Genomic DNA, 20,834 nt, shown 5'->3' with positions numbered 1-20,834 from the left:
TGGAAGATATTCCTATGTGGGAGAAACCTGTGCCAGCCATACGCATACATTGTGATAGTCAATCAGCAATAGCTCGGGCACAGAATAATCTCTACAATGGTAAATCTCGTCACATCAGAAAACGACATAAAACCATTAATAACTATCTCAACCGTGTAATCACAAGAGACTACATCAAATCGGCTGACAACCTAGCGGATCCATTTACTAAAGGTTTGCCACGAGATGTTGTTGCTAAATAATCAAAAGGAATGGGTTTAAAGCCTATAACGAATGAGGATGATTGATTGCAACCCTACCTATCATGACTGGAGATCCCAAGGCGTAGGTTCAAAGGGAAACAAAATCAAGCAGAATCTAACCAAAGCACTTGAGACAAAAGTAGTCTCTTCCCAGCTCCTAAGATGAGAAAAGTGCTAACAAATGTGTAAAGGATAAGCATAAGCTTTTATGATTCCATAGCTTCTAAGCGGAGTATTACTCAATACTTTTCATGGTCAATCACCTAATGAGTGTGAAATGGGCCGTTTCTAGGAGAATGAATGCAAGCATATTCTCTAAGTTTCACTCATGAAAACCAGGAATAGTTCAGGCCACAATGAACACATAGAGAACTAAGTTCTACGAGAAAATGAAACTGCGTTATGCCTGTTGTCTCGGTCTACATAAAACACCGGTTCGTTCAAGACATCATGTTCACCTTCTGGTAAAGTAAACCCGACAGATATTAACTATGAGTGGTTCAAGGCTTAAAAACGCCACCAACTCAAACACAGTGAATTTTTCGCAAACACTCTCGATAAGTTTGTCTAGTCTAGTAAGGATTAGAATAAGTATAGTTTTTTAGAGTCTATCGAGTCTGCATTTAGTCTGCATATGTTTAGAAGAGTCATTTCTATTCATGTGGGGGATTGTTGGATCCATTAATAGCCATTAGGCTTTAATGAAATGTGTGAAAAGCAAATGACTTGGGCCTGTGTATTTAACAGCCCAAAGAATCATTATTTATGATGTAAAAGGACTTGTCCCACATCGCTTAGAGGAAGAGAAGTTGAGCAATATTATATGTTTCACTTACCATGAAAGCTTAAACAGCTTGGAGAGAGAGGAGAGCTCCCACGCGCGCGCCGCCGCCGCTGTACGGCTGGCTCGGCGTGGACTTGGGCTTGGGCTTGGACTTGGGCTTGGGTCTTGGTGGAGGGCCTCCGGCCCAATAAGACTATTCTTTTCGGACCAAGTTAAGCTCAACGTTTTGCCATTTATTTTGAGAAAAAACAGCATGCAATTTTATTTAAAACGACAAGTAGTTTGTCTAGAAAATAAAAACGTCATGCATTTTATCCTCTCGAAAGTTTTAAACGAGATAAGAGAGAATCTTGAGGAAGAAGTTTCAGAACTCAACTTCCCTCGATCTCCGTGAGATTCTCGCCCACGTGCAGCAGCTGTTGCGGGAAGTGGGTCTTCTCCGTCTCTTTAAATTTCGCCTCTCCTCTTCCTTCATTTTTTAACGGTTTTACACATCAAACCAACAGCGAAAATCCCTTAGCGTAAGTCTTAAATACGAGAGTGTTTAGTAGAGTTTATAGTTCGATAGGACGATCACGAGTGAGGCCTGATTCGTCTGCCATGGTTGTATCCTGGGACTCTATATTCGTACAGTCCCGTCTCACTAACGGAGCGAATATTTTGAGTTAAGGAAATATATCATATCTCGACTCCATGTCTCTTTGCGAATACGATTTCTTATCGTTTTTGTATTCGCCTATTACATTCGTCTATTTACTTAACATCGCTTTTATTTTATCGTTTATGTCAGTCCGGTTTTCTGGCTTTTAACACTTCTGTCTTTGGTCTTCTCTTTCCTGCAGAATCACACTGTGAGTACGCCTCGCGAAACTGCTACCTTTTCTCTTGTACGTCTCATATCTTCTCGAACTCTGTTTTCTTTACCTTCCTTTCATGTAAATTTAGAGTTTTTTTTGCTTGTCTCTTTACATTCCTCTGAGTTCTCCCCGAACTTTAAACTTCTGGGTAACTTCAATTTCTTGTTAAATTTTCGTATAGGGTTTTAGTTTATCTGTTCTTCCTCTCCGAACCTGAATAAAGCTTTCCTCTTTCATCTATATGGGTCGATTTTTTTTTTTAAAAAAGGGTTTTTGTTTCTGGAGAGCTAGTGCTTTGCATCTAAGAGTTACCTTTTCCTGCAATATACATACAATGTGTTTCTATTTGTTGGGCATTTGCCTTTCTGAACCTAAATAATGCTTTTTTATGTGACCTGTGTGGTGGGTTTTTGTTACAATGTGTTTGTCCGTCCACTCATTTACTGTTGTATCCCACTCATGATTTGCAGGTTTCTGTTAAGATTCTCTGTTAAGATTTGCTCTCTGCACGTTGCTGTTGAATCCATTTGGTTAGTTTGCGATGGAGAAAAGAAGTGTTGAAGATGAACCAGCACTTTCTGGTGCTAAGAAACTAAAAACTGATTCTTCTCAGATGTTGAAGACTTTACATGACCATCTGAACATGGTCATTGAGGAGGTTGAGGTGAAGGAAAATCAGCTTCAAGCTCTGAGTTTAAAGTTGGCTGAGATCCAGAAGCAGGTTGAGCAACAAACAGATAAACTTAAAGCAACAGAGGTTGAAGCAAGTGACAAAGAAAAGGCACTTGGTTTGATAAGGAACCAGATCAAGTCGGAAGAGAAAACACTCATTGAGCTGAGGACGTCGCTGGAGCACACTGGAAACGAACTTGAGCTGAAGAAGGCAGAATTGAAGAAGACAGGAAACGAATTTGAGCTGAAGAAGGCTGAACTGGAGCACACTGGAAACGAGCTTGAGTTGAAGAAGACAGAGTTGAAGAACACAGAGATAAGACTGAGGAGCAGTGTGCTTGTTAAGCACGAGACACAGCCCATTGCAGCAGAGCCTGAGCTTTCTACTGGAGATGCTTTTCTGCTTCATGAACTCTCAACAATTGGTCTTGAACGTCATGAAGTATCCAGTTACCTTAGAGCTATATCTAATCCAGCGAAATTCGTTCCGGATCTAGTTGACAGACAGCTTAGAACTGCTTACCGAAGACAAAAGTTGGGCTGCTTACAAGAGTCACTCCTGAAGAACTTGGTTCTGTTTTTAGAGGAGCTGGCAGGAATTGGAGGATCAGAAAAACCTCAACTTCAGTTTAAGGCCAAAGAGCTGGCAAGTACATGGAAAGAGAATATAACAATCGAAGCGCCAATATCATCACTTGAGGCATTGGCTTTCTTGTTATTCATTGTGGCGTTTGGATTGAAGAGCTTGATCAATGAAGAAGAGGCTGCGCTACTTGCCTCGTCTGTTTTTCACTACACACAAGGTCCAAAACTCTTTCAGTTCTTTGGTCTCAAACGTAAAATCCCAGGTCAGGTTCTAAAAAACATTTGTTAGAGAGATCTTATAGAGGATTTGTTAAGGTCTTATTAATACTCTTTCATTTTTTTTGCAGAGTTTGTTAGAGATCTCATAAAGGATCATCAATACATACCTGCGGTTCGGATAATATGTTTGCTGGATCTTAAGGACTTCTCAGCCACAACACTCTTAATGAAAGAGATCACCGTTTTGAGACACTCTGCCATGGGAAAAGTAAGAGCTGGTTCCTCTCATGTGTTTTTTAATCTTGTTCATTGGTTACTGATTTAAGACATTGCCAATCTTTATGTTTCTTCTAGGTTCAAAACAAATATGTTGGAAGATTGAGAGCCATCGTCGAACTTGTAGCAGATTACAAGCTTGACATTGATCTTCCAGGGGAACTTATTGCCAAGCTCGTGTTTCTGAGAGAGAACTCAACACCACCTGAGCTCCACTGCTCTGTTGAAGTAGCAGAAGAAACTTGCACTTCCTCATCAAATCCAAAAGCTGCTTGTTCAGGCGTTCATTTTCTGGTCCCTAAACGTGAAACTAAACCCTTGGTGAACCCTATGTATTAAAAGGCTACTAGGCTGAAAATAATGTATTAGCTTGTGCTAGATCTTAGTCTCTCTCTCTCTCTCTCTGTTATGGCAAGTACCATATTTATTTTCATATGCGTAAATCTAGCAAAGGAATCGATTAATCATCATCCTTGTGTTGTTTGGTAAACTTGTTCCACTTCGGTTATTATTAATATTTAAGCTTCGCACATTTCTGTCTCTTTGTGTGTCTTTCTGTTGTATAATGGTAGTCTGTTGGAGCAGGTATATATGTGATTAGGCTTGCTTGCTTTGCCCTTAGAGAAAGCTGCACGAAGAAGATCCAAAATGGATTTGATTTCTGTTATTAGGCACTCCTAATCGTATAATATAACCAAGGCAAAGCTTATTATTTCTCTGACTCCTCAAAATGGAAAAGGAATCGCATCTTATAACTTGAAAACTCCATGGAAAAAATAGATAGCTGACAAAAACAAACACAAAACTGATTGTCTTTGTTGAAAGACCGTAACAAAATCTGCTTCAGCAGTTCGTGATGTGTTGCTTTCAGTGCAAACAGTTCTGGAGACAAGCTCGGTTGCAACAGTAGCTCATAACACTCCAACCAACTATTACTAGCGTACTTTCTCGACACAAAACAAAATAAGGCTTTCTTCCACAACAGTAGATGTGGCTGGCTGTTGCACTCTGTGTCAGTAGTAACTCATGTGTTGCACAAAAGGCAAACACAAAATCACTTATGAATATTTATGGAGCTACATCCAAATATTAATTGTACATAATACAATCTCCACTTGATTTGCGGATGCGTAAAGTGTTGAGATAGAAACTCTGCAGTGAAGATGTTTGACGAAGTGCCAAGAGAAGCATTGTTTTGTGGTAAGCGATATAGAGATGTAGAATAAATGTTTTAGGTTGGGTAAAGTTAATCGAACATTCACGTTTGTAATCACAGCCTGTACAAATGCTTATACGTTCAAGATGTCACTTATTTAACTTGCAACCTTTAAAACTACATATTCTTATAGAGTAAACTGAAACTACGTTTTATAATATTACATCCATGGTACTCACACCCTTTAGGTTTATGTTCATATCCTCATATATATCAAAGATAATGTATTCACGATACTGTGTTCACTGAATCATCGGTTGGATACTTGGATTTGCATATTAAAAAAACGGTAATAAGAGAAAAGCTATATTGGATATGTATACGTGGATATATTTGACTTCATAAAATAAATGAAAATGGTGTTTATAAACTATTTTAACAAAATTATATCAAATGTACAATACATCCCTTATATATTAAAAAAAAAAACATTATTAAGTTGTAACATTAGGATTAGTGTCGAGGTGTCATTCTTACAAAGCTCCTCACAGCCTTATTTAAAAAGGCTTTAATTATTAGAGAAATTACATACCACTGCCACTATCAACCAACTTTATATTATTCTTACTAGGTATCCGCACTGCGCACGGAATATTGTTTTATTATTGGTAAGAACATGATTTTTTGGATAATGTAATTATGTTGTCGTTTTTATTTGTTAAGAGCATTAGTTGGTGTTTTTAATGTGTTATGTAGTAGTAGGTGATAGGTTAATATATTTTGTGTTTTTTTTTTTTAATAATGTGTTGTTGTGTGTATAGTACTTGTTAATAGTGAAGTGAATCTCTAACGTAAAAGAATATTGAATTTCAATAACTTTGCATCTACACATTTGTTGATTAATTATAAGATTAACGGTTTCAACGTCAAAATTGTAATATATGTTTTCATATTTTCGAAAATTATAACTTTTAAGATATTTTTTGTCATGTCCCCATATTTTGATCTTGAGCTGTCACCATCTATGTACTTCGTTACCTTTCTGGTGTGCGGTGCTTCTCACCATCACCGGAAAAAGACTCACTTATTTCTCTTGTTTTTCTTTGGATTCTTCACCTGTGAGATTATATGGTATTTGTTGTAGATCAGATTTCTGAGTTTTCAGTTGTTCGTTTGATTCTCACAGTATTGTAGGTTGTTCCGGTCAATATTGATTGCTCATCTTTTTTTTTAGATTTCAGCTGATGTTTGGAACTGCATCTCCTTGGTTGGGTCAGAGTTTAGTCGTCTTTGATTTTTTATTCCTCGTCGTTGGCTTACCGTCAATAGTCTTTGCTCGTCTTGGTTTTCAAGATCTAGTTTTTGGTTTTCTGACTTCTATGCTCTCTTTCATAGCTCGAGGACAGCTCCATAGTTTGCTGATTTCATTTCGTCTCTTTTACCCTCTTTATTCTCGCATCTCTTTGCAGCTTTCATCGCATCTCTGGTGGCTCTCTCTTTCACCATGTTTGCCACTCGAGGTTTAGATATTGCTTTCGTTCGTTTATGATATGTGAGCTTGGAAGGTTATTTTTGGTCTCAAGTTTAGTTTCTGATTTTTTGGTGGCTGTCTTCCATTCTCCCTCTCTCAAGTTGTTTCTTTTATTTCCATGTTTCCGTTGTTGTATATAGGTGTGCGGAATTAGTCTCTTGGAGCTTTGGTCATTTCTATCCAGAGCTTTGTGGTTTTTCACTTGCATGACCGTCTTGTATGTTCGTGTTTAGTTTATAAGATGTTTCTTACCTTTTAGCTATTGGTTGTGATTCCGGTGCTTTAAGCATATATCTTCCTGCTTCTTGGTGGTTGTCTTCCATTCTCCCTCCATCAAGTTGTTTCTTTTCTTTCCATGTTTCCGTTGTTGTATATAGGTGTGCGGAATTAGTCTCTTGGAGCTTTGGTCATTTCTATCCAGAGCTTTGTGGTTTTTCACTTGCATGGCCGTCTTGTATGTTCGCGTTTAGTTTATGAGATGTTTCTTACCTTTTAGCTACTGGTTGTGATTCCGGTGCTTTAAGCATATATCTTCCTGCTTCTTGGTGGTTGTCTTCCATTCTCCCTCCCTCAAGTTGTTTCTTTTCTTTCCATGTTTCCGTTGTTGTATATAGGTGTGCGGAATTAGTCTCTTGGAGCTTTGGTCATTTCTATCCAGAGCTTTGTGGTTTTTCACTTGCATGGCCGTCTTGTATGTTCGCGTTTAGTTTATGAGATGTTTCTTACCTTTTAGCTACTGGTTGTGATTCCGGTGCTTTAAGCATATATCTTCCTGCTTCTTGGTGGTTGTCTTCCATTCTCCCTCCCTCAAGTTGTTTCTTTTCTTTCCATGTTTCCGTTGTTGTATATAGGTGTGCGGAATTAGTCTCTTGGAGCTTTGGTCATTTCTATCCAGAGCTTTGTGGTTTTTCACTTGCATGACCGTCTTGTATGTTCGTGTTTAGTTTATAAGATATTTCTTACCTTTTAGCTACTGGTTGTGATTCCGGTGCTTTAAGCATATATCTTCCTACTTCTTGGTGGTTGTCTTCCATTCTCCCTCCCTCAAGTTGTTTCTTTTCTTTCCATGTTTCCATTGTTGTATATAGGTGTGCGGAATTAGTCTCTTGGAGCTTTGGTCATTTCTATCCAGAGCTTTGTGGTTTTTCACTTGCATGGCCGTCTTGTATGTTCGCGTTTAGTTTATGAGATGTTTCTTACCTTTTAGCTACTGGTTGTGATTCCGGTGCTTTAAGCATATATCTTCCTGTTTCTTGGTGGCTTTGGCCTTTCGATTATTATTCTCCATCTGGCCCGTTTTCTTGGTTATTTGTGTTGGTGTTCTAATTTCTTATTCTTATTTTGATTATCTTATGATATTAATAATGAAATAAATATTTAATTTGTATATAAAATAAGAAAAATTAGTAAAAATAATAAAATAGTGAAAGTTTATGCTATTTTTAGTAATGAATAAATTTTAAATTTTAAATATATTTATATTATTTTATTTATTTCGGACCAATAAGTGCGAGAATGATTAGATAGTACACAATTAGAAATTTATGGAGCAAATTGCAATAATTTAAAAGAAGGAAAATTTAAAATACAAAAAAAAAAACATGAAGACACATGTCAACAAACCCCCCTTCCATATATCTCATAAAAAGGGAAAAAATCAACTTTATATATGTTATAAAAAAACTAGAATTTTATTGTATCGAGGAAATTTAAATAAGGGCAAAATTTTATACCCGTAGGAGAAGATAACACTGATAATAAGAGAGGATGTGTTATTAGAAGGAGAAGGGATGGTGTGTTTACAATCGATCGAAACGATCGTTTATATAGAAAAGAAATTCACTGTGCAAATAGTGCAACGGGCCCCACATCTTTTATATTATCAACATATACGGCGTTTCTTTTTCTGACTTTTCACAACACTCCCCCTTGGGGACCGGTGTCACTATCCACTCTCGCTTAACGTCTTTGTTGCCTCGTTAAAAACCTTTCTAGGAAAACCCAATGGGAAAAACCATAGTAAGGTAAAAAGAGTACAACTACGTAAGCTCCCCCTCGAATGAGCAGTCATAAATCCTTCTGATGATGCATTCCAATGTTACGAACATGTTTTCTGAATATCGAAGTCGGAAGTGATTTTGTGAAGAGGTCAGCTGCATTGTCGCATGATTGGACATATCTTACTTCAATCTCTTTCTTCTTCACGAGCTCTTGAGTGTATGAGAAGAACTTCGGATGAATATGCTTCGTTCTATCGCTTTTGATATATCCGTCCTTTGTTTGAGCAACACATGCTGCATTATCTTCATATAAAATAGTTGGCTCCGTATTTTCGCCAATCCCGCTGCTTGAACAGATGTGTCGGCTCATTGATCTCAGCCATACACATTCTCTACTTGCTTCATGGAGTGCAATGATCTCAGCATGATTTGAAGAAGTAGCCACGAGCGTTTGTTTCTGGGAACGCCAAGATATAGCAGTGCCTCCGATCGTAAAAACGTATCCTGTTTGCGATCGGGCTTTGTGTGGATCTGAAAGATATCCTGCATCTGCAAAACCAACCATTTGACCTTTTGAACTTTTAGGATAAAATAAGCCTAAATCAATGGTCCCTTGGAGGTAACGAAAAACATGTTTGATCCCATTCCAATGTCTTCGGGTTGGAGATGAGCTGAATCTTGCCAAAAGATTCACAGCAAATGATATATCAGGCCGTGTACAATTTGCAAGGTACATCAGCGCTCCAATTGCACTTAGATATGGTACTTCCGGACCAAGTATCTCTTCTTTCTCCTCAGGTGGTCGAAATGGATCACTTTCAATATTAAGTGACCTAACGACCATCGGGGTGCTAAGAGGAGTTGATTTATCCATGTTAAATCGTTTCAACACTCTTTTAGTGTATGTGGATTGATGCACAAATATACCATTTTGTGAATGTTCTATTTGTAGGCCAAGACAGTACTGTGTCTGTCCTAGATCTTTCATCTCAAATTCTCCTTTGAGATAGTCTGATGCCTTTTGTATTTCCTTTTGAGTTCCGATAATGTTAAGATCATCAACATATACCGCGATTATTACAAATCCGGATATTGTTTTCTTGATGAAAACACATGGACATATAGGATCATTCACATATCCTTCTTTTGTTAAATGTTCACTGAGACGATTGTACCACATACGTCCAGATTGTTTTAACCCATATAATGATCTTTGCAATTTTATTGCACATAACTCTTTAGGTTTGGAACTTAATGCTTCTGGCATTTTAAATCCATCAGGGATTTTCATGTAGATATCAGTATCTAATGATCCGTATAGATAAGCTGTAACAACATCCATGAGACGCATCTCTAGATTTTTATCAGCTGCTAGACTCATCAGGAATCTAAATGTAATGGCATCCATAACTGGAGAATACGTTTCTTCATAATCGATTCCAGGTCTTTGAGAAAAACCTTGAGCCACTAGACGAGCTTTGTATCTCGTAATCTCATTTTTCTCATTTCGCTTTCGAACGAAAACCCATTTGTACCCAACTGGTCTCACATCTGCAGGTGTGAGCACAATAGATCCAAATACTTTTCGTTTATTAAGCGAATCAAGTTCAGCTTGTATTGCATTTTTCCATTGTTCCCAATCATGTCTCTTTTGACATTCATAGACAGATTTTGGTTCTGGATCATCGATTTCTTCATTTATTTCACTTGACACAATATATGAGAAAGCATCATCAAGGTCATTTTGTTCATTTCTATTCCATATCCTTTTATTATGGATGTAATTAATAGAAATCTCATGATTATCTTTCGATTCATGATGCTCTGATTCATGATGCTCTGATTCATCAGAATCCTTATCATTTATTTCCTCCAAAATATTTTCTGCTATTTTGGGTGCATCATATATTTCAGCTTTCTTCTGTTTCCTAGGATTCTTATCCTTAGAACCAACAGGTCTACCACGCTTCAGGCGTGTTTTTGGCTCTCGTGTGTCATCCTCCTTTTCTTGTTCATTTGGCATTTTGATACGAGCAGGAGCATTTGCAGCTGGTATATGAGATTTAGTTACCGTCTTGGTATCTACAAATGCATCAGGTAGCTGGTTAGCTATACTCTGTAAATGCATAATTCGTCGAACTTCTAGTTCTGACTCTTTAGTGGGAGGATCAAGATATAACAATGATGGTACACTCCATTTTATATCACTTCCAACATTTTTGTTTTCTCCCCCTAGAACTGGGAATACATTTTCGTCAAAATGACAATCAGCAAAACGTGCTGTAAAGACGTCACCAGTCTGTGGTTCTAGGTATCTTATAATCGATGGAGAGTCACAACCAACATATATTCCCAACCTTCTTTGTGGTCCCATCTTTGTTCGTTGTGGTGGTGCTACAGGCACATATACTGCACAACCAAAGATTCTTAAATGGGAAATATTTGGTTCTCGACCAAACGCTAATTGTAGTGGGGAATACTTGTGGTATGCACTCGGTCTGATTCGAATGAGTGCTTCTGCATGCAAAATAGCATGTCCCCATACAGAGGTTGGAAGTTTTGATTTCATGATCAATGGTCTTGCAATCAGTTGCAGACGCTTAATTAACGATTCAGCCAAACCATTTTGCGTATGAACATGAGCCACAGAATGTTCAACTTCAATTCCCGTTACCATACAATAATCATTGAATGCTTGGGATGTGAATTCACCAGCGTTGTCTAATCTAACCTTTTTAATATTATAATCAGGGAACTGTGTCCGCAGTTTGATTATCTGAGTTAGAAATCTCGCAAATGCCATGTTTCGAGATGATAATAGACAAACGTGTGACCATCTACTGGATGCGTCAATTAATACCATAAAATAGTGGAATGGTCCACATGGTGGATGTATCGGTCCACATATATCACCTTGAATTCTTTCAAGGAACTTTGGTGATTCTTTATCGATTTTGGTTGGCGATGGTCTTACGATCAATTTTCCTAGAGAACATGCAACACATGTCATTTTATTCCCTTGAGAAATCTCCTGGATTTTCAGTGAATGACCATGTGAACTTTCTATGATTTTACGCATCATTGTAGTGCCTGGATGGCCAAGGCGATCATGCCATAATGTGAACTCTTCTGGGTTCTGTTTTACTAAAAGATTTGATTCGATCTCATCGATATAAGTATGATGTAACCCCGAAGGAAGTTCTGGAAACTTTTCCAATATGTGTTTTCTGCCACATTTCTCAGAAGTTACATACATGTATTTCTTTCCATCCTCAGTTGCAGACTGAGTATCATATCCGTGAAGATATATATCTTTAAAACTCAATAAATTCCTTTTAGAACTTGGAGAATATAGAGCATTATTTATGGAAAATTTTGTTCCATTCGGTAAAGTAAAATTTGCTTTACCAGTTCCTTCAATCACGTCTGCAGGACCTGATATTGTATTGACGACAATTCTTGTCGGTTTTATATCAGAGAAATATCTCTTTTGTCTCAGAATAGTGTGCGTTGTTCCACTATCTGGTATGCATATTTCACGAATCCGTTTCTTGGATTTTGCTTCATTACCATTCTGATCCATTTCTGAAATTGTCATAAATATTAATAAAAGAGAAACATAAAATTCATTCATATAAGGAAACACATAATTATACAATAAGATGACGTTAAAAACATCATTATTTTTTTTTTAAAACATGAAATATAATAATTATACATGGTAATACTGAAAACTATTCAATACTCTTATCATAGGCATTTCGATTCTCTTCAGGAGTAATCTAGTCCAGCTCATTAGCGAAGTCGGAGGATTCAAGGTATGAGGTCCCTTCAACATTTTCCGTGAGGTTCACCTCTTTAGCCTTTCCTTTTATGGACTCTTGATATAACTTGCACAAATGTGGGGGAGTACGACAGGTACGGGACCAATGTCCTTTACATCCACATCTGTAACATACAGTCTCACTTTTCTTTGTGGTATCCTCTTCGGTTTCTTTTCCTTTAGGAGGTTGTTCAGATCTAACCCATTTGTTAGATCTAATACTTTTAGGATAGTAAGGCTTTCCACGTTTGTTGTTGAAACGCCGACCACGACCTCGGTTGGTCTGGTTTCTCCTTCCCGAATATTCTACCGCCGTAGCATTCACTTCGGGAAATGCCTTGGCTCCCGTAGGTCGGGAATTATGGTTTTTGATTAGTAACTCATCGTTCTTTTCAGCCAACATGAGTGTTACCATCAATTCAGAAAATTTGGTGTACCCACATTTTCTGTAAATTCGGGATAAGACGTTGTGTTCTTTGTGGAAAGTATTGTATGTCTTGTCAAGCATTTCTGCTTCGGTGACAGGGTTACCACAATATTTTAATTGTGCAACTATCCTTAAGATAGTGGAATTGTAATCTCTAACCCTTTGGAAATCCTGAAACCTGAGGGTTTTCCACTCTTCAAGAGCGTGAGGGAGATTGATTTCCTTTTGATTATCGAATCTGTCTTTCAAGGCTTGCCATAGTACGGCTGGGTCCTCAACGTCTCCATAGTCGTGAGTTAGATTCTCATCTAAGTGCTTCTTCAGGAAGATTATCGCTTCGGCTATATGCTCGGGTGGCGATTTGTTACCGACTTTTATCGCTTCGGTTATCTTTTTTATTACAAGATAGGGTTTCACATTTGTGACCCATCTGACATAGTTTTCGCCGGTTACTTTCAGAGCCGGGAACTGGAGTTTCTCGATGTTTGCCATTTGTATTTCTAAAACACAAAATAATAATTTTATTAGAACTTCATAATTTAAAAACCGTTTACATTAATCATACATGCAATTACAAAGAGAAGCGATGTAAAGAAAAGTAAACCGATATTCATCCTAAATTCTCTTGGAGTAAATTCTCCAACGGATAAACCATAAATAGAAACACAAATAAAAATGGCACATAAAAACAAAAGTGCGCGAATCATCTTTCTTGAAATAAAAAAAATCGGAGGAGAGCGATTTGAAATTTTTGAGAGAAGATGAAATGTTTTGGATGAAGAAATGGAGTGAAAATGAGTTGTATTTATAGATGAAAATTACTGTTCATGACCGTTGGAGAAAGGGGAAATTTTTGAAAAAAAAATCTTTGTGACTGTTGGGTTAAATCGAGTGCACTAAAAATCAGTCTGAAAATATCGTATTAAACAGTCAATCAAATCTATAAAATTTCATAAAAGTAAAAATTATAGCAATGAAATATTTATGTTATGACAACAAATCATGCGACGGCTCAGCCGATCAATGCAGAGTAATAAATAAATTATACGGCGGCTCGGCCGACCAATTAATAACAAACACAATATAAGGCGGCTCGGCCGACCAATAAATAATAAACAGAATATAAGGCGGCTCGGTCGACCAATAAATAAATTAATTTAATAGTAAATAATATAGGCGGTATTCCGGCCATTATAACATGATATAAATAATAGTAGAGGCGGTATACCGACCATTATAACAGGGTATAAATGATACAAATAAATTTTACCGAATCGCAGAGTGATCGTGCTGATAACGTGTTATAAAAAAACTAGAATTTTATTGTATCGAGGAAATTTAAATAAGGGCAAAATTTTATACCCGTAGGAGAAGATAACACTGATAATAAGAGAGGATGTGTTATTAGAAGGAGAAGGGATGGTGTGTTTACAATCGATCGAAACGATCGTTTATATAGAAAAGAAATTCACTGTGCAAATAGTGCAACGGGCCCCACATCTTTTATATTATCAACATATACGGCGTTTCTTTTTCTGACTTTTCACAACAATATATGCTTTTTAACGATATTTTAACCAACAATTATGTAACCGAGCCATTAATTATCTGGGCCAGATACTAAATAAATTTGGTTTGTTTAGTGTAATAAGATAGTTAAACTATTCAATTGGGCTTCGTATTCATTTGTTAAAATTAGCCCAAAGCCCTTTGTCTGTTTGCTTAGTATGGAGGATATAATATTACGTAAATATTGTTACTGTTTGCATAATATAAAGTCCGAATAGTATTGTACTCGATATATTGACCTAAATATTACATATTACAAGCCCCTGTCTATATATACAGAAACATATTACTTCAACATTGTAATTGAACCATTTTATTTATTTGTTTCACATCCAAAAGTCTTTAGCTTCTGAAATTCTTCACTACATACTTAATCTTATAATTGATATTGTAAATAAGCTTTTATCAAACATAAGTCGTATTACATACATATGATATTTGTATAACATTTTCACCCCGCACATACACACGGATGCTCCCAATTCTCCACTCTTTTGAGCAAAAACCAGAGCAAATGATTCTATACCAACTCATGGTCTAGTTCTAGTTCCAACAAAGTATTAAAAAACTTATCATAAACACCAGAGATGGAACCCAACAGTCGATTAAAGCAACAAACTTTCATTTCAATCCCTCAGCATATGAACAAAAAAACAGAGCAAAAGATTCTATGAATTGTAACAAGAACCTGATGTTTCATGCTTCATTGAGTTATGTTAAACGCATATGCTTCACTTCCTCTGGTAAGAGATCTTACCAAACAATCTCCTTCTCTTTATCATCATCTCCACCATCGTCTTCCTCTTCCTCATAAGGAACCTTTACACCCTGCAACCAAGGAGAGAAAAGTAGAAATAGTGTAAGAGATAGATATGTGATACTTTTTCAGATGCTCCTCAGTAAAGGAACATTGTAAACTGGAAAGGAGATAAGAGCAACCTCGTAAAAGAACGAGACCAGCAGTGAGACCAATTCCAGCAGCAGCAGCGGGATGCTCCTTGGCGTTTCTCAATACCTCTGCAAATAATTTTTTTTTTTAAATAGCAGAAGGGATAGTGACTCAGATGTATGATAGAGATTCACCATTACAAATCTGGTAAATCATATTAGCATTGATCATCAGGAATGAGAGGAAGATTCACCATTACCTGTAACTTTACTGAAGAAAACAGTCTCATAGGTCTTATACTGATTCAAAGCATGTGGAATGAAATCCTGCAATTTCAGGAAAAAATAACAGATAAAAAGGTTTACTCCATCCATCTTCTAAGCAACATGAATAGCTGACATCTTGAAAAGACATTTGTTTATATGTAACCAAAGAAACTCAATGCGGGGAGATACTCAACAAGAGGAAGGGGAATCAAAGGCCATCAGCAAGTTCTAACGCTACGATTCCACCATATGAACAAACGATAACTAGCACCATTTTACATCTAAAAAAGGCTAAATGAAGCAGAGTATGTTCTAAATCGAACTAAGTTCTAGTGTATCCTGAAAACTGCTACCAAAGAATCTCGATAATGATAACCTGTATAGATCGGAACTGAGAGGTAGAGTTTTCACGGAGAGAACGAGCGGAGCGCCTAATGGAATCCGTCGATTTCTTCACCGTCCGCTGCAAATCATCTACCCATTTCTCTGCTCCTCCTACGGCTTCCTCCACCGATCCAATCACTCCGACCGGTTATGCTCCGTCGCATCGGCGGAGACTGAAGTCACTGCGAATCATCGGGAACGCCGGTTGCTTCGGTTTCCTTCATCGTCGGCGTTTACGACCTTTCTTCTCTTATGAACACGTGTCCAACAAGATACGTATCTTCCTTCCCCTGATTAAGAACCGTTCCTTACTTTGATATCTATTTTTTTTAATTACTAATTATCCTAAAAACGCCCATAAGAACCCGCGATAAAAATGCTGTAATAGTGACGAGAAATGCAAAAGTACCTCTAAAACTATATAATACATTTTAGTTTGAAAATTTATATGTAAAAAAAATTAAAAATTTAAAGTTTTGTCTTTTTATATAACTATTGTGTCAAACTCTAACTAAAAGAATTACATATACTCATTGAAATCTAATAAATTTAAATATTAAATTTATATAATAAAATAGAATTACTAAGTTTGTAGCATCTATTTTTGTATAGTAAGACTAGGTGTATGGTGCAGTAAAATGTGTTTTAAATCTAATTTATATTTAAAAATAAATTTTATTAAATATTATAGCTTTTACTATTTTCTTACTAATATTTAATATAGATTTGATATATATTAAATCAATTTGTATAAAACTAATAAAAATAATATAAAATTGTATAATTATCAAATATTTAACCTAAACAATATTATAAAATTTGTAGATATATAAGAATTGTAGAAATTTTTGAAAACTTTAATAATACAAATTGTATAAGTATACAAAATAATAATATTTCGAAATTTGAAATGTTATATATGAATATATTTATTTTATAGATGATGTATGAGTTATTACCATATTTTAAAAAAATTTATCAAAAAGAAATATCAATATTAAATATAATATATGAATTATTATCATATTCTAATAAGTTTGTCAAAAATATAAATCAACATTAAATGAAATTATCTATATCATATTTTTTCGGAAGCCTTATCATCAATTTCAGTAGACATGTCATATTTGTTTTGTGAAATTGATCGTAGAAAAGACATTTAGTAAAATCTCTTCGAAAATATAGTATAAATGATGTATTATTTATTAATCAATACCAAACCGAAATCATGGTAGACTTTTCCAAAACAAACTCATAAACCAAATGGATATGATTGCCGTAGAAAAAACAGAAACCGAATAAAAATTGATTCCAAGTCGGTTTACAGTACCTCATATGAAATGCCGCCACGTAAACCAATGATTCGTTCTTTTGTTTTGTTTTGTTATATTTGAACCGTTTTTCTCAGATTCTATAAACCAGGGAAGTTTCGCTTTACACAAACAAACACATCGAACCCAGAGAAGGAAAAAAAAAAAAAACAATTATCTCCAGTGATATAGGAACCAACGTCGGAGATTACCAAGACGGTTGGTGGAAAGAGATGGCGGGACAGTCGCGAAAATGGATGATTCTGGTGGCGACGATCTGGATTCAAGCCTTCACCGGAACCAATTTCGATTTCTCGACGTACTCGTCGGATTTGAAATCGGTTCTAGGGATTTCTCAGGTGCAGCTGAACTACCTCGCCGTCGCTTCGGATCTCGGGAAGGTTTTCGGCTGGTCATCGGGGCTCGCGCTTTTGTATTTCCCTCTCTGGACGGTTCTCTTCGCGGCGGCGATTATGGGATTCGTCGGGTATGGTGTTCAGTGGCTCGTCATCACTAACGTTATCTCTTTGCCGTACATCCTGGTAAAATCATTTCTTCTTTAAGCATTTTGATTTCTTGAGCATATTATTATATGTCTCTGTTGTTTAATCGGTGAATCAATTCGATTTTTTTTTAATTATTATTATAAGCTAATCTTGATTGTTGAAACATATATTCGATTCTTCAGCGTTAAGTAATGTAGCTTCAATACTTCATCGCTTTAATAAAAGCAAGTAACTCAAACAAGCATTTTCTTCAGCTTTATAGATGATTAACTAATGTAGTTTTTTTTAATAAACTTAACTAAGAACATCATTTTTCTTGACAATATTTACAGAAATATAAGAAATTTATCAAAACGGATGACAAATAATTAATATGAACCATGTTGATGGAATACTCTTAGCATTATGATAAAAAGGATTTAGTATTTTCGCAGGTGGAACGAGTTTGATAGCGAACATGTTAAAAAACATCTTATATCTTTGAAATTCTTCTCTATATCTTCCATTTTGTTTCAGTTGTTTGTGACTAAATGTATTAAAATCAGAGTAGAATTTTTAGTAGTTTACTTCATATTAACCTACGTATTATTAGAGTATTCATATTTTTGTATTATAATTATTATTTTTTGGTTGCACATGAGACGAAACAAGATTTGGACGTTTTTGAAGGTTTGTTGATAGTTGACTGGTGGGTTGGTAGTTCAGAAGTGAAGTTGCATTTGACCTGTTTCGGCTTAATCTTGGATTTGATGACTATAGAGAATCTTTATAGTTTCCTGTGATCGGATCTTAGTTTTGTTTTGTGTATATATTAATATTTTTTCTCTCTGTCGCCAAAAATACTTAAATACTGTTTTTCCTTTACATTCTGAACTATTCTTTGTGGAAGAGTAGGCAGTGGAGGATATCTGTCATGTGATGCATATAATATTGAATTCACATAAGAAAATATTATTGCTGTAGGAAATTATTTGAATGATCTAGCAGCGAGCCTAACCAACTTAAAAAGTTTTTACTTTCTTGGGAGAAATGATTCAACTTTGTGACATGGTCTCAGATACTACTTATAGCTAAGTATGGTTTCTGTAACGTTGTGGCAGGTGTTTCTATGTTGTTTACTAGCCGGACTAAGTATCTGCTGGTTTAACACAGTCTGCTTTGTGCTCTGCATCAGAAACTTCCCTGCCAACAGATCACTTGCGCTTTCTCTCACAGTCAGCTTCAATGGCGTTAGTGCTGCCTTATACACTCTTGCTTACAACGCAATCAACCCTATCTCCACACAGCTATACCTTCTCTTAAACGCCCTTATTCCTCTCATCGTCTCCTTCGCTGCTCTCATCCCTATTATTCGCCAACCGCCTCTTGAGCCTCTCCCACCAGACGGAGTTCGTAGAGACTCTTTCATGTTTCTCTTGCTCAACATATTAGCGGTTTTGAACGGGGTTTATCTGCTTCTCTTTGGTTCAAAGACTTCTGGTGTAACCTCAGCTCGTCTCCTCTTTGGTGGATCGATTCTTCTCTTGATTCTCCCTTTATGCCTTCCCGGTTTAGTCTACGCTCGTAACTGGTATCTGCACAAAGTCCACTCCAGTTTCCGTTTAGAAGGTTCCGGTTTCATTCTCGTTGATGTCGATGAGCTTGAGATACATAAAGGAATGGTCACACGTGAAGCTAGCTTCGACGGCTATCAGTTGCTGAACGATGATGTAGTACTGCGAACAGCCATTACTCCTGTTCAGAAGAGTTTCATTGAAGATAACAACAGCAGATCTTGTTGCAGTAAGCTCATTACAAGAAACCAACTTGGAATGCTTGGAGAAGAACATCCTCTGTTTATGCTATTGTGCAGATCAGACTTCTGGCTTTACTATATAGCTTATTTTTGCGGTGGCACGATTGGACTTGTCTATAGCAACAACCTTGGACAGATTGCACAATCTTTAGGACAAAGCTCTGAGACAACAACTCTTGTCACGCTTTATTCGTCTTTCTCATTCTTTGGTCGGTTGCTTTCAGCAACACCAGACTATATCAGAGCGTAAGTCCCTTTTTGCACTCCTCTGTTTCTAGCATCTTGAGAAGATTTATGATCTTATTGAATTGTGCAGGAAGTTTTATTTCGCTAGAACCGGGTGGCTAGCCGTCGCTCTTTTCCCAACCACAGTTGCTCTTTTCTTGCTGGCATCATCAGGGAGTTTGTCAGCGTTACAAGCAGGAACAGCTCTAATCGGTCTAAGCTCGGGTTTCATTTTCGCAGCAGCTGTTTCCATAACGTCTGAGCTCTTTGGACCAAACAGCGTCGGGGTTAACCACAACATCCTCATCACAAACATACCGATAGGATCCTTGGTCTACGGTTTCTTAGCTGCTTTGGTCTATGAATCCCATAGCACCGCTGGGTCAAAGACCGGGTCGGTTATATGTATGGGGCGAGACTGTTATTTCCTAACGTTTGTGTGGTGGGGATGCTTGTCGGTGATTGGGCTAGCTTCAAGTGTTGTCTTGTTTCTGAGAACTAGAAGAGCCTATCAACGTTTTGAACAAGATCGGATAGCTTCAAGCATGCTCTATTCTTGAAAATTTGAACTTCAATCGTGTTATATTGAGAGAAAAGCTGAAAATGAGGACAAAAACTTGTGCAGAGCTTTGTTAGTGCACATAAGTTTTGATATATATATATATTTTTTTTGGCAGCAACAATAAGAAAGAGAGATCTTAGGGACATGAAGAAGGCTTTCAGTTTTGCGTTTTGCGGCAGTGAATCAGTGAGTTGGAATGGGGAATTGTCACTTTGAGGGCATCGGAAGCAACATGTAATACTTACTTCTGAATTAACCTGACGGGGTAAAGTGGTTTATGTTTTGTTGTAGACTCGTTACACTTTGGACGAAAGTACATTGGTATTTGCTGTCAACACATTCAACATTTGCTATTGTTTTTGTCGTCATACTAATTTGTTATGTGGCAAATTGGCCAATCTTTAGAAATTGCGTGGTAACCGAGCACTGAAGAAATAATCAATCAGAGTACTTGGAATCATTTCTTATCTTAAAAAAAAAAAAATAATACGATAAACTAACTGATTTTTCTATCTATAGATTTCTGGTCCATAGTTCTCGTTTGATATAAACAATAATTTTTTGGTCTTGACTTTAAACCAAATTTCTTACATGAATTTTATCCGTCAATGAAATTAGTCCAATACAAAGAATGCCTCTCTTTCAAATCATTTTGATAATAATAAGTTTTAGCTCTATGTCAAGGATAAATAGTCTATTTATCTATGAGAGAATTATATTTGGCCGATGCACTGTTATCAATATGATTGTGAATTT

The 20,834-nt window shown here is 36.6% G+C and overlaps 2 protein-coding genes and 1 long non-coding RNA gene across 4 annotated transcripts; 2 read left to right on the top strand and 1 right to left on the bottom strand.

The window, feature by feature from the left end:
• The first annotated feature begins 1,765 nt into the window (after positions 1–1,765).
• LOC106446522 (FRIGIDA-like protein 5) lies at positions 1,766–4,167 on the top strand. Of its 2 annotated transcripts, none has more exons than XM_013888290.3 (4): positions 1,766–1,913; positions 2,354–3,403; positions 3,488–3,627; positions 3,714–4,167. In XM_013888290.3, the coding sequence occupies exons 2-4, from the start codon at positions 2,425–2,427 to the stop codon at positions 3,972–3,974; spliced, it is 1,380 nt and encodes a 459-aa protein (XP_013743744.1). In that variant the 5' UTR covers positions 1,766–1,913; positions 2,354–2,424; the 3' UTR covers positions 3,975–4,167. The 2 variants fall into 2 exon arrangements, with proteins under 2 accessions (XP_013743744.1, XP_013743745.1); XM_013888291.3 differs by having other exon boundaries at positions 1,853–2,031.
• A 10,332-nt stretch (positions 4,168–14,499) lies between these two features.
• On the bottom strand, positions 14,500–16,042 carry LOC106449857. The gene is made up of 4 exons (XR_001289306.3): positions 15,673–16,042; positions 15,290–15,356; positions 15,081–15,158; positions 14,500–14,969 (listed from the first exon to the last, which is right to left on the bottom strand). It is a non-coding gene; the product is annotated as an uncharacterized LOC106449857 (long non-coding RNA).
• Positions 16,043–17,089: 1,047 nt separating this feature from the next.
• Positions 17,090–20,459, top strand: LOC106446523 (protein NUCLEAR FUSION DEFECTIVE 4-like). Its single transcript, XM_013888293.3, has 3 exons — positions 17,090–17,532; positions 18,597–19,537; positions 19,608–20,459. The coding sequence occupies exons 1-3, from the start codon at positions 17,224–17,226 to the stop codon at positions 20,074–20,076; spliced, it is 1,719 nt and encodes a 572-aa protein (XP_013743747.2). The 5' UTR covers positions 17,090–17,223; the 3' UTR covers positions 20,077–20,459.
• Positions 20,460–20,834: the final 375 nt, after the last annotated feature.

The sequence above is a fragment of the Brassica napus genome, chromosome C7 (genome assembly GCF_020379485.1).
Source record: "Brassica napus cultivar Da-Ae chromosome C7, Da-Ae, whole genome shotgun sequence".
NCBI lineage: Eukaryota > Viridiplantae > Streptophyta > Magnoliopsida > Brassicales > Brassicaceae > Brassica > Brassica napus.
This window is presented reverse-complemented; position numbering and strand designations above follow the sequence as displayed.

What these genes read in the sequence shown, in the direction of transcription:
- LOC106446522 (XM_013888290.3), top strand. Translation starts at nt 2,425, where the DNA reads ATGGAGAAAAGAAGTGTTGAAGATGAACCAGCACTTTCTGGTGCTAAG. An exon ending in TCTCAAACGTAAAATCCCAG is followed by an intron (nt 3,404 to 3,487) that starts GTCAGGTTCTAA and finishes TTTTTTTTGCAG; the next exon opens with AGTTTGTTAGAGATCTCATA. An exon ending in GACACTCTGCCATGGGAAAA is followed by an intron (nt 3,628 to 3,713) that starts GTAAGAGCTGGT and finishes TGTTTCTTCTAG; the next exon opens with GTTCAAAACAAATATGTTGG.
- LOC106446523 (XM_013888293.3), top strand. Translation starts at nt 17,224, where the DNA reads ATGGCGGGACAGTCGCGAAAATGGATGATTCTGGTGGCGACGATCTGG. An exon ending in TCTCTTTGCCGTACATCCTG is followed by an intron (nt 17,533 to 18,596) that starts GTAAAATCATTT and finishes ACGTTGTGGCAG; the next exon opens with GTGTTTCTATGTTGTTTACT. An exon ending in ACACCAGACTATATCAGAGC is followed by an intron (nt 19,538 to 19,607) that starts GTAAGTCCCTTT and finishes TGAATTGTGCAG; the next exon opens with GAAGTTTTATTTCGCTAGAA.